Raw genomic sequence first — 14,132 nt, 5'->3', positions numbered from 1 at the left:
GTGCTTTGATGAAACACACGAGTACCAGAATATCTTTCTAAATCGGTGGTCCTTGCTCTTTTAAAGGACGCTGTGTGAGATGGAAATAGTATAATGCTCCATCACTGGCATTATTTTGTATCTAACACTCTGTTAGCTTCCCAAGAACAGATGGTTATGTTCATTTCTGAGCCTGTGGACTTCCATTCATCAGTCACTACTGGGAGAAGCCGAGGAGAAAGGATCAAATTAAACAGAGGACATGCAGGGAAATGAACAGAGGGACAAAGATGGACAAAGAGCAATGAGGTCAGAAGTGTGATCCAGAGAGCGGGGCAGAGCTGGAAACGTTCCTTTATGGAATGGCCCCAAATCACTCTGAGGGGAGGGCTCACATCTACCGATGGTCCTGCCCTTTCATGTAAAGTATCTTAATTAATGTAACTTAAACAAGATCCAAAAGGGTTTCAGCAGATAGGTTAGGAAAAAATTTGTTTGAGTTACCTTTTGTAAATGAGCAGGTCGTCCTCAGTGGGACACTCGGCAAGACGGAGACCATAGGGTTCCCTAGCTGTCTGCTGGAACTGGATCTCCTGAAGAGCAGAGGAAAAGGGTATGGCCTTAAAGAAATTAGTAGAAAAAGGCTAGAACACCAATGAGCCACATCAAGGTAAGATTGTTTAATCATTAAAAAACTTTAACTCAACATGATATGTTGATGTAGGGCTGGGCGATATGACGATTTTAGACCGTTTTACGATCTACACATCTGACGGTCTGTCATTTTTGAGAGAACTTTTTATCACGATTCACAGCTCTGCTGTTGAATTTCTGCCTCTGAATGAAAAGGGAACTTACCTCAGGCGAATGACACGCCTTTGTTTGACCCTTAACCAATCAGAGTGAGTCACAGTAATATATTAGTGCCCCGCTTGTTTTCACCTGTGTGTGAACAAACATGGCTTCGGCCGCAGCTGAGAGCGACAACGAGGTTTTCGTTCCGAAGAGGAACGCCTCGTCCATTATATGGAACTGGTTTGGTTTTTCACCAGATGACAAAGAGCAGCGAAACGTCATTTGCAAAGTTTGCAAGGAGAGAGTCAAGGCAAGTGATGGCAACACCACAAACTTGTTAACTCACTTGAAAAGAAGGCATCCCAAACAATACAATGAGAGCCAGCTGGCAGCTAAAGCTAAAAAGCCTGCGGCTGCAGCGGCTAGTGCTTCTTCCAGGCAGCAAACGCTAACAGAAACACAAAACTCACTCCCTACGACAGAGACAGCAGACGATGGAACAGCGTGACAGATGCAGTGACGTACCACTTGGTTAAAGATTTGTGTCCCGTGCGAACAGTAGGAGTGGGATTTAAGAACATGATAAAAACATTGGATCCGCGCTACGAGTTTTCCAGCCGCAAGTGTTTTTCGAACACCGCCATTCCACGCATGTACGCTGAATGCAAAGTGAGAGTTGCAGAAAATATTCAGAATGCGCAGTTATTTGCTACCACAAGCGATCTCTGGTTCAGCCGCACATCAGAGCCGTATTTGAGCTTAACTATCCACTACATGAGCAACTGGGAGCTACATAGTATTTTGAACAAGTTAATGTTTGCACAATACGTTTGCAATTGACATGTTTGCACTTTAAATATGTTTACGATTTTAATTTATGTTAAGTTACTTGAAAAACGAGAAAAACTGATTTTTGTAATTGTTTCTCTCAGGGCTTTTATCATCTCTGGTGTGAGTTTCACTGTGTTGATTATCCCTAATATGAATAAATGTTTATTTATTCAATGTTTCTCTTCTTTAATACGCAATTGAAGTTATGCTATTCATGGAAAAAAATCGTGAGAAAATCGAAATCGTGAGAAAATATTGGAAAAATCGTGATATTCTATTTTTGCCATATCGCCCAGCCCTATGTTGATGTGGAGCTGATTTCATAAAAGCCTCAGTTTACTGCACAATGCACAAACACAATGCCTGGCCAAAACAAGTTAGCCACCAAAAAAGGGTCACACACTAATATTGCGTTGACCTTTAGCTTTGATTATGGCACACGTTTGCTGTGGCGTTGTTTCGATAAGCTTCTGCTATGTCACAAGATTTATTTCCATCCAGTGTTGCATTAATGTTTCACCAAGATCTTGCATTGATGATGGTAGAGTCTGACCGCTGCACAAAGCCTTCTCCAGCACATCCCAAAGACTCTCTATGGGGTTATGGTCTGGACTCTGTGGTGGCCAATCCATGATGAAAATGATGTCTCATGCTCCCTGAACCACTGTTATTATTTCAGCCCGACCAATCCTGTCATTGTTATCTTGGAATATGCCTGTATCATTAGGGACGATGGAATAACCTGCTCATTCAGAATATTCAGGCAGTCAGCTGACCTCATTCTTGGAGCACATCCTGTTGCTGAACCTAGACCTGACCAACTGCAGCAACCCCAGATCATAGCACTGCCCCCACAGGCTTGTACAGTGGGGACAAGGCATGATGGGTACATCACTTCATCTGCCTCTCTTCTTACCCCGATGCACCATCTCTCTGCAACAGGGTCCATCTGGACTCATCAGACCACTTTTTAATAATGCATTCTTAACCAAAGTTTAGTCATTTCTGCAATCTCCTTGGATGTTTCTCTGCTTGATGCATGCCAATGATCTGACTCTTGTCAAACTCACTAACATCTTTTCAATGACTACGAGAGGTGCCTTTCCACATGGTTGTTTAAGAAATGTGAAGTAACTCATTGCACCAGTTGGTGTTAAATAACGTGTTGCCAGCTGAAAGATAATCATCTCATGCAGTTATTATCCAATAGGAAGCTTGTATCTATTTGCTTGGTTACAGATGTGGAGAAAATTGTTGATACCCTTTGGTCAATGAAAGAAAAACCCACATTGGTCACAGAAATAACTTGAATCTCACAAGTAGCAAGTAACAAATAGTAATAAATAAAAATTATATAAAATTTACCCGATGAAAGTCAGACATTGCTTTTCAACCATGCCTCAACGGAATAAATAAATAAATAAACCCATGGAACAAGCCTATGTAAAAATGATGGTACACCTAACTTACTTTGTTGCACAACTTTTTGAGGCAATCACTGAAATACAATGGTTTCCGTGACCGTCAACGAGACTTCTGCACCCCTCAACAAGTATTTTGGCCCACTCCTAATCAGCAAACTGCTCCAGTTGTCTCAGGTTTGAAGGGAGCCTTTCCCAGATGGCATGTTTCAGCTCCTTTCAAAGATGCTCAATATTGAGGTCAGACTGAGGTCACAGAAGGCCACTTTAGAATAGTCCAATGTTTTCCTCTTAGCCACACTAGGGTGTTTTTAGCTGCGTGTTTTGGGCCATTGTCCTGTTGTAAGATTCATGACCTGAAACTGAGACCAAGCTTTCTGACACTGGCCAGCACACTTCTCTGGTGGTGCGATCTGACACTGATGTTCCTTGAGCATGACGTTTACCTTGGACCTCTTTAGACGTTTTTCTGGACTCTTTTGCTACCATTCGGATAATCCATCTCTTTGATTTGTCATCAATTTTCCTTCTGTGGCCACACCCAGAGAGGTTGGCTACAGTCCCATGGATCTTGATTCTGAATAATTAGGGATGGACAATATATCGGCATCAATATCGGTATCGGCCAATGTTAGTCATTTTTTAACATAACAGTATCGGTTCGATAAATAAAACCGGGCCGATATTAAACAATACTTTTTCTGTCTTGTCTCAATTTGTTTGCCTGTTTCAGAGGGTGAGGGGGTGATGTGTATTTGTTTAGTCATGTGAACAGTGATTGAAATCATCTCAGAATTGTAAATGAATGTGTTGTGTGTGTACATAATAACGTAAAATCTACTTTAATAATTTTCATTCTATACAAAATCTGCTGATTTTAGAAGCATTAATGTCAGTATATCGGTATCAGCAAATATCAGTTATCGGCCATAACAGTGACCTTAATATCGGTATCGGCCCAAACAATTCATATCTGTGCATCACTATGAATACTATGTGCAACTGTAGTCACAGAAGCACCTAACTGTTTGGAGATGGTCCTATAGCCTTTACCTTTAACATGCTTGTCTAGAATTTTCTTTCTAATCTCCTGAGACAACTCTTTCCTTTGCTTCCTCTAGTTCATGTCGAGTGTGGTATACACCATGTCACCAAACAACACAGTGACTACCTGAAGCCCTCTATATATGCTCACTGACTGATTAAAAGTTTGTAGTCACCGGTGATGCTAATTAGTGGCCATACCTTGAATTAACACGTCCCATTGGTCACACTATTTTCAGCCTGGAGTACCATCATTATTGTCCAGGCCTGTTCCATGAGTTTAATTTGGTAAATAACTCAGTTGAAGCATGGTTGAAAATCAATGTCTGATTTTCAATGGTTAAATTTCATAGAATTTTTTTAATTATATTTTTCATCAGATTCGTTATTTCTGTGACCATTGTGTTTTTTTTTTTCATTGAATGAAGGGTACCAACAATTTTGTCCACATCAATAAACCCAAAAGGTGTAGCAGTATAGTTACCAGATATCTTTGCATACTTACTTATGTGCTTGTAAATTTGGAACATCTAACAGCTGAGATTTGGGTTCAGATTCTGTGCAAACTGATTTTAATTCCCACCCAGATTACTGCTTGTTAAAGTATGCAAAGATAGCTATTTTATTTCTTCGAAACAGCTAAGTCTAAATATGTTGATGGCACTCATTTTCAAAGCCATTTGATTCCTGGAGATCCATGGAGGACCTCTACATCGGGTTTTGTGACCCACAGTGAGGCCCCAACCCCAACTTTGGGAACCAGTGGGTTGTTCTGGTGTATGTTGATGACAACCACAGATTTCCAGTGACACTGGTCTGAATGTTATTTTCATAAATTAGATGGTACTAAAACACTTACGTAGATAATGATGCTTTGCACGTTGATGCAGATTGTCTGCCAACCAACTACCTTTTGACAAAGTTGACGTGAACTGACGTACAAAACAGCTTCTTTGCTTTCTTTTGCACATTTAAATAAACTTTTACACTTGTGTTTTACAAAGAGGATAATGTAAAGACAGAGAGAACCTTGTTACATAACAGCACATGTGGAAGTGTTAGAAGCAGCTAACTGATTTAGTTACCAGTTTCGTGACTCTGCAACAATGTACTCAGCATAATGTTGGAGGGAAGAATGAATAGAAATGGTAGCCACACACACACACACACACACACACACACACACACACACACACACACACACACACACACACACACACACACACACACACACACACACACACACACACACACACACACACACACACACACACACACACACACACACACACACACACACACACACACACACATCACATCAAAAAGAGGCACATCCATAACAGATCCATGTAAGCACACACACAGTTGGACGTCCTTGATGATTTGGAACACAGAGTGTGTGTAATTTTACAGCAAGTGCAGTAATAATCTGAAGTTTAAATATTTCAGCAGTTGTGTGTTATGCTGGCGCCAAATCATTTCTCAGGGACAAGCCCGAGGCAGCAACACGGGATGTGTGAGCCTGACACGTGAGTTGGATGTCCAGCCTGAAATACATATATTCATGACTGAGTCACTGCTCAAGGCCCTGACGAGACAGAAAACCCAGCCACAATTCATCAAAGGAGTGCAGATGGATGGAGGGAAAGAGTGACTTTTTATTAATTCTGTTGGTTAAAATGGACTCGCTGAGATTTCTCCAGAGAATTAAAAACCATGGTAGATTAAAAAATTAAGGTATGAATGTAATTCTGATCATTCACTTCATGCACAGGATAAATATTATTTATGGTGTCATTATCTCTTACAGGAAGCAGTGGTTTCATTAGTTAACAGCAACCATTTTTATTTCTTCTGACAAAAACACACTTTAGGTTATCTATTTTTCTTAATTTAATTTGATTTCTGAAGGTCATCTCAAGAACCTCTCGCTTTGAGTCAAACGTCTGGGAACAACAGCATCAAAGTCTGGGCTTATTCCGCATGTAGTGCCCTTTTAAGGCTTTTGCCAACAGAACAGTTTGCTGTGCTAACATTTAATAGCAAGCCTTTTAAAGGGATACTATGCAGTTTGGCTTGCTTTTAGAACCTCTTAGTGTCCAGTTAGTAAAAGCAAAAGTAAAACTTATCTCCTCGCTGTGCGTTTGTCTTTTTAACACCTTAATCGAACAGCTGAAATGTCTCCTCAGTCTTCATTGGTGTCTACAGGAGTGGTTCATCCCTAAATCAAACAAATCAGCTGCATTCACAATCTAAAACATGCAGGAAACGTGCTGGAAGCAGACTGCAGTGCCAGGTATGTCAGCTCCATTTTACTCCAACAGGGACCAGACCAGCAACTCTGAAGTTGCGAGTGCGATATTCTGGCCCCAGAGGGTGGTGGGGGGTCTGAGTGACAATTCATCAACCATGTAAAAGGTCATTTTAGCACATACTGGCTCAAGAAAATTATTTAAAAAGATGAAGAAGTTGCATAGTATGCCTTTGAACTGCCAGAGATTGGTCTGCGACCTGATCCATGTTGGACCTCATGCTCATCCTGCAGGTGGTATATCTGCAGATGGATGGGTCCAGGTAAGTATTTTATGCAGGGGCCCATTGACAAAAGCCCAGCTACCAGGCACTCAAACTCCAGATTTGGCAAATGAAAGATGCTGGTGAGAGGACAGTCTGGGCTTCCCTTCAAGGGCTGCTGCTCTCAACATCCGAACAAGCGGAAGATCTTGAGTAAGAGTTTCACAGAAACGCTTGTGCTCCTGAAAAAATATTCTCTGTATAATTTGCAGTTCTGTACAGTTTCTTCAAAGCTGAGCAGAGAAAAAAAACGTCCTATTGTATCAATCAGCAAAGCTTCGAAAACCAACCAAACATATTTTCTGTACGTTAGGACACAAAATCAGTGTCACCATGCTCTGGTTGACCACAATGGCTGTAAATGTAGCAACTGCACGTAACTACCTCCATTAGTGCGGGGTTATAAACATAAAAACACTTAAGCTATTTGAAGCTGAGGTTGTCAGGCACACCTTGTTGACACAGTGTCTGTCTACCTGTGTTGGTTGTCCCTGCTGTTTTACAGAATCGGGTCAATGGGGGATGTAAACATGTGACGAGTCCACCTGGGCGCTGAAACGGATACGGATTTAGAGCTGACAGATTGTGATCAGTTCTCACACCTTCTCTACACACACACTCACAAACACACAGCATATGGTAACCTATTTAGCTAGAAGGGTCAAGTATCGAGGCAGCTATGAGAAGTATTAGACATCACGTGCCTTGTAGAAATCAGGTTTTCTGTTTTACAATCAAAGTTTATTTCCCATCTAAATGTAATAACTTTTTTAAATCAAATTTGTGAGAAAACACTTTCACACCGCTCTGTTTAAGTTTCTGGAATAGAAGTGGCCTGCTTCTGTAGATCGTACTGGTTGCATCCAGTGTGTCAAAGAATTTAAGGGAATTCTTTAATATTACTAGCACTAATATTCAGACCTGCCAAGCCCTTTTTGTGCAAAGCAACACTGGCTGCACATGTTCTCTTGCACCTAAACAAAGGGAAAGCTAGGTTTTTTGTTTGCCTGGCAGGGATCTCCAACCACATTCTTATCATTGTATGGATAAGAAGCTCTTTTGTGGCTAAAAATCTGTGGAAATTGTTCCTGATGGGTTTTCAGGGGCATTAAGTACAATACATAATAATATGTATTGTACTTCAGATTCTGACTCAATAATCAGTCAGATGAAACTCTCATCATGCTCATCAGATATCTTAACTCTGTTTTAGTCGGGTCCCTTGCCTCTATCAGTCCATCTCTGTTGACTATAATCAACAGCTCACTGAGCCAAGGCTGTGTTCCATCTTGCTTTAAAATGCAGTAGTGACTCCTCTCTTAAAGAAACCCAACCTTGACGCCAGCTCCACCAGTAACTTTAGGCCCATTTCTAAACTACCTTTCATCAGCAAAGTACTTGAGAAGGTTGTTGAAACCCAACTCAGATCCTGGTTTTCTAAGTCAAAGATCTCTGACCCCTTCCAATCTGGCTTTCTGAAGCAGCACTCAACTGAGACTGCTCTAGTAAGGGTGCATAATGACCTCCTGATGGCTGCTGATACAGGGAAATGCTCTGTCATGGTCCTGCTTGACCTCAGTGCAGCTTTTGACACTGTAGACCACAATGTTCTACTAAACAGGTTAAAGGCCCTGGCTAGGATTTCAGGTTCTGCTCTAGACTGGCTCTCTTCTTATCTCATCAACAGAACATTCACAGTGAAGTCTGAAACCTTCTCTTCAGATACTGCCTCTCTAACATGCGGGGTCCCACAAGGTTCAGTTCTAGGGCCTCTACTATTCGCATTCTATATTCTTCCCCTAGCTGGCATCATTCAGTCTTTCCCAGACATCTCCTACCACATCTACACTGACGACATACAGCTCTACATGTCCTTTATGCCACACCAGTTGGACAGGCTGGCCACCCTTGTACTCTGCCTGACCCAGATCAGTAACTGGCTGTCCAGCAACTTTCTTGTCCTCAATGCTAACAAGACAGAGACCCTGATCGTTGCACTCCCGGAACTTCAGCCAAAAATGGAGCAAGAAATTGCCTCTTTTTGCCCATCAGCCAAGGCCAACATTAGAAATCTGGGAGTTATTTTTGATCCAGCTTTAAGTTTAGACTCACACGTCAAAACCGTCTCCCGCTCTTGTTTCTTTCAACTGAGAAACATTTCAAAAGTCCGTAAACTGGTTTCTACTGCAGATCTGGAAAAAACCATCCATGCCTTTGTGTCATCACGCTTAGACTATTGTAACGCTCTTTTTACTGGTCTCAGCAAAACCTCCCTCTCACACCTTCAAGCCATCCAAAATGCAGTAGCCAGACTCCTAACCAAATCCAGCAGACAAGCTCACATCACTCCAGTTTTACAGTCCCTCCACTGGCTCCCGGTAGAATATAGAATACAGTTTAAAGTTTTAGTCCTGACCTATAGAGCTCTTAACAACCAGGCTCCAAGCTACCTATCTGAGCTTTTATCCCCACACACCACCTCACGGAACCTTAGATCCACATCTGAAAACCTCCTGGCTGTTCCTCGAACCAGACTGAAAACCAAAGGGGACAGGGCCTTTCAGACTATTGCACCCAGACTTTGGAACAGTCTGCCTTCAAAGCTCCGTCTCTCTAACACTGTAGAGGTCTTTAAAAATCATCTAAAAGCTCACCTTTTCATCCAGGCGTTCCCTCCCTAAATGTTCTAAAAGATGGCTTTGTTCGGGTTCACACCTTCACTTTGTTTTTACTCCTGATTTTATTTACTATTTTATCACTGCTATTGTTTTTCTGATGTTTTTATTGGTTAGAGGTATTTGCCCTGATCTTACTCAAGTTGTACAGCGCTTTGTGATTTATATCTGTGAAAGGCAGTCTATAAATAAACTTTTACTTACTTACTTACTTACATCAAATCATTTCATAAAATGCTGGAGATTATTTATGCTATTATAATGAAAAATGAGCTGGCAGATGTCATAGCAATTAAGTCTGAAGATCTGTGGATCAAAAACAGTGAAAACATCCAGAGAACTTCTATTTGCTTAGAAGCTAAACATGAGGAAATGTTTTGCAGACAACCATTTAAATCCAGCTTTGATTAAGACCAAGCAACTTCTGCACCAAACCAGGTACATGTGTGCTTTTTTGCTTTTACTTCATACAAAAAAAAACTTTCATCTTAGGATGAACAGAATGAAGAGATGACAAAAAATTGGGTATAATCATCACATTATTGGGTCATTTAAAAAAAAATAAAGCAATTTTCTGTGCAACCTGCATCAGCACAATCCCCCAACCGCTTGAAGCTTCTGCTCTCTTAAAGTGGCTGATTAAGCTCACGTCTGACGCAAACAGAAGAACAACACAAGTTTCTTGTGGGAAAATCTAATGAGGTGAAGGTGAGAAAATTGAAAAGAAAAAATAAAGAACGAAAGCAGGACGTACCCAACTTGGGGACCAAAATGCTGCAAAAGCCTAAAGTAAAGGCAGCTGAGCTAACATTTCCCAGCGGCAAACATCACTTATATTTAGGTTATTGTAGATTCTCGTTTTTAGGAAGCAATAATAGAAATAGAAAACTTTATTTGTCAATTTCTTCAAATGTGCTTGTCATACAAAGGAATTGAAATTACGTTTCACACTGTCCCATGCGTAGACGTTGACAACATAAAGTGCAGATGCACAACAAAAGCAGCCCTAACAATAAGGTAATATTAAATAGGTAACAGGATGGACAAGACCTAACCTATAATCAAATAAATTAAATAAGGTGTTCCAACAGTGTTCCCTGGAAGTAGTATACTAGTCTACTTGAGGTAGTCCCAGGTTGTGATAGTTAGGGGTTTATGTTTTAATGCAGCATAAGACTATAGCCGCAGTAATATTAATATAAGTAATGTAAATAGCGCTAAAAAATATACTACAAATATATAGCAGCAGGTGAGTGCAATTGCAATGCAGAGGTAGTTGTTTCCAATCAGGAATGTTTCCCATTTCTTGGTTCAATGAGTATTTCCTTGTTGGAAAGTGTGCGTGGATGGGGGGTAGGGGGTGTCGAGTCCAGTCTGTCTTCCTATACTTCTGTCACACTGGTGATTCTGCTGGCTGGGAGCTGGGAGGGAAGAGAGTTCAGCAGTCTCACAGCCTGGTGGATGAAGCTGTTGGTGAGCCTGGTAGAGCGGGAGCGGAGACTTCTGTATCTCTTTCCAGAGGGCAGGAGGCTGAACAGACAGTGCACGGGGTGGGATGCGTCACTGACAATTGTGATGGCTTTGCGGGTGAGGCGAGTGGTGTAAATGTCTTGCAGGGAGGGGAGTGGTACACCAACTATCCTCTCAGCTGTTCTCACAGTGCGCTGTAGAGCTTTCCTGTTATAGTCAGTGCAGCTACCGCCCCACACAGTGATACAGCTGGAGAGGATGCTTTCAATAGTTCCTCTGTAGAATGTGATAAGGATGGGTGGTGGAGCACTTGCCCGCTTGAGTTTGCGCAGGAAGTAGAGGCGCTGTTGTGCTTTCTTGGCCAGTGATGCTGTGTTGGTGGTCCAGGAGAGATCCTCCCTGATGTGCACCCCCAGGAACTTGGTGCTGCTCACCATCTCCACTGCAGCGCTGTCGATGGTCAATGAGGGGTAGCTGGTGTGGCCTCTCTGGAAGTTGACAATAATCTCCTTGGTCTTACTAACATTTAGCAGGAGGTTGTTGTCTCTGCACCAAGTGGTCAGGAGCTCAACCTCTCTCTTGTAGTGGTCTCATCGCCCTTGGTGATGAGCCCCACCAGCGTTGTGTCGTCCGCAAACTTCACAAGGTGGTTGGAGCTGTAGGTTGGTGTGCAGTCATGTGTCAGCAGGGTAAAGAGCAGAGGACTGAGCACACAGCCTTGTGGAGCCCCCGTGCTCAGGGTGATGCTGTTTGAGACCTTGTTGCCCACACACACCACTTGCGGCCTCTGGCTGAGGAAATCCAGCAGCCAGTTGGAAAGGTAGGTGCTGAGGCCCAGTCTGTCCAGTTTACAGATGAGTTGTTGTGGTATTATGGTGTTGAATGCTGAGCTAAAGTCTATGAACAGCATTCTCACATGAGTCTTTCTTGTCCAGATGAGTTACGCCGGGGACACACCGGCCGCGGAAGCGCCGCGAAGCGAATCGCTCACGAAATTCGGCCGCTGCTTGCCGCTCCTCAGTTCAGATCAGACGCGCCCCAGTCGAGGCGCGCCTCGGCTCAGCTGTAGTTTTTCTTTCAAACACTTGGTGTCCTCCATTTCCTCTCTGCCTTTTCTCAGCTCTTTTCCTCTACGTTTGAGTGTTTGTACGCGTGTGTGTGTGTGTGTGTGTGTGTGTGCGTGTGTGTGCGTGTACGTGTGCGTGTGTGTGTGTGTGTGTGTGTGTGTGTGTGTGTGTGTGTGTGTGTGTGTGTGTGTGTGTGTGTGTGTGAACCTATGGTATGAGTTGTTTCTGCCAGTTGAATCTCTCGGAACCCGCTCCAATTCTGCAGCTGTATCCTAGCAGTTTCTTCTGAAATGGGTACGTAAATAACCATGTTTTTCGGGGGTCGTACAGCTCCTTGTGTTTCTCAACTTCTATAATTCATTTAAAGTCATCCAGCCGAACTGCTTGCCTCTCTGTCCTGTTTGCTCCGGTGAAAAAACACCCAAAACCACACACCCCTTCACGTGGTCACACACGCACACAAGTGCGATGTGTGTGTATGTGTGTGCGTGTTCGTGTGGTTTTTCTGCAGTGTCTGTTTACGAACACATTTGACTATTGCGGAATTTTATTTTGAAATGCTTCATTTTGTTAACTTTACCGGCCTTCCTCTTATGTCTACGTTTGACTTCCTGCCAGAATTGACGCGATTCACCCGCGGCTCGCGAAAAAAATAGAGCCAACGCCGAAATGATCGCTGCACGGAGCGGGCTGGAGCGCCGGCGCGCGGCGATTCGCGGCGCTTCGGCGGCCCATGTGGTCTATAGAATAGCTTAACAAGGGCACCGAATGAAGGCGGTCCCATTTTCGCGGCGCTTCCGCGGCCAGTGTGTCCCCGGCGTTAGGGCTGGGTGGAGAGCAGAGCAGATTGAATCCTCTGTGGATCGTTTCGCTCTGTATGCGAACTGGTATGGGTCCAGAGTGGGAGGTAGGGTGGATTTGATGTGTGACATGACTAGTCGTTCAAAGCACTTCATAATAATGGGTGTCAGTGCCACGGGGCGGTAGTCATTGAAACAAGCTGGGGATGGTTTCTTTGGTACAGGTATGATGGTGGCAGTTTTGAAACATGATGGGACAGTGGCTTGCCTCAGGGAGGTGTTAAAGATGTCTGTGAAGACATTCTTCAGCTCCTCTGCGCAGTCTTTCATAGGGATGCACCGATCAGGTTTTTTGCTGCCGATCACCGATACCGATATAAAAGAATGCTGATCACCGATACCGATCACGTGGATTGGCCAGAAATTTTCTACATTATAATGAGTGCTACAAACTACATAATCTGGGAATAAAGGAAATGTAACCTAATCTAAAATGGTCTGTATTAGGGTTGTCACGGTGTGAAAATTTAACCTCATGGTTATTGTGACCAAAATTACCACGGTTTTCGGTACTATCGCGGTATTTTTTTTAAACGTGCAACATTTTCACACAATTAAATAAACCCTGTATATCAGGAAAATATTGTCCTCAATTTGTGTCTAAATTTTGCCTAAAATGTGTTATTTTGTAATTATGTTGTTTACTTTTTTACATTTTTTCCCTTTAGTCTTTAAAATACCAATATTTGCCCATAAATTCTTATTTTATGTCTGTTTGATGTCATCATTTAAAAATATTAGATCAGATGATACTCAGTACTCAAGTAGCCTTCTAATCAGATACTTTTTTACCCTTACTTGAGCAATCCGTATTTCAGGAAAATATTGTCCTCGGTTTGTGTCCTTCCAGTGAGCTTTGCAGATTTGGGAAAATGTCATCAGGCAGTAATCATTGTTAAATTCATAATTATTCTCGGGGAGAGACCAACTCTTATCTGCCCCTGGGAGCCCCGTAATGCATAGCGTCATTTCAACATGGGGGTGTCCGTGACACGGTTTATATGCAGGTAGCGGCGCTGCGGCTGCTTTATATAGCGACTCGTTGCATTCTCCCTCAACCCAAATCCTCGGATCACGCATTTTAGCTAAAACGCTAACGTTAACTTGCCTTGCGTTGACTGCAGAGATGTGGGTGATGGTCACGCAGATGTGTCATGAGATATGAAGCGTTGCTGCCTTTCACAGACACTTTTTCTGCTCGTGCTGCAAACAGGATAGCCGTCCGTCCGTCTTCTATAAACTCCCTCGGCATTCTTCAAATATCTAAAATATGCCCGTACTTCCGACTTTGTCTTCTTTGAGGGATAATAAATGCCCTCCTGAGCGCTGCCGTCTCCTCCTTTGACCATTATTTCAGCTTTAGCTTCAAGAAAGTTTTGTTGTAAACAAAGCGTGCATGAGCCGCCGGCAACTTCA

At 42.7% G+C, this 14,132-nt stretch overlaps 1 protein-coding gene across 3 annotated transcripts in view; it reads right to left on the bottom strand.

Annotated features, from left to right (window-relative positions):
- fig4a (FIG4 phosphoinositide 5-phosphatase a) overlaps positions 1-14,132 on the bottom strand; it is a 70,409-nt gene that overhangs the window by 8,300 nt on the left and 47,977 nt on the right. For all 3 annotated transcript variants that reach the window (XR_011515987.1, XM_015947355.3, XM_054747967.2), the window contains one exon: positions 484-572. Coding sequence is in view for 2 of the 3 variants with exons in the window: in XM_015947355.3 (XP_015802841.3) it covers positions 484-572 (89 nt within the window). In the remaining variant the exon portion in view is untranslated. The remainder of the gene's footprint in view (positions 1-483; positions 573-14,132) is intronic.

Source organism: Nothobranchius furzeri, chromosome 2 (genome assembly GCF_043380555.1).
Source record: "Nothobranchius furzeri strain GRZ-AD chromosome 2, NfurGRZ-RIMD1, whole genome shotgun sequence".
Taxonomy (NCBI): domain Eukaryota; kingdom Metazoa; phylum Chordata; class Actinopteri; order Cyprinodontiformes; family Nothobranchiidae; genus Nothobranchius; species Nothobranchius furzeri.
This window is presented reverse-complemented; position numbering and strand designations above follow the sequence as displayed.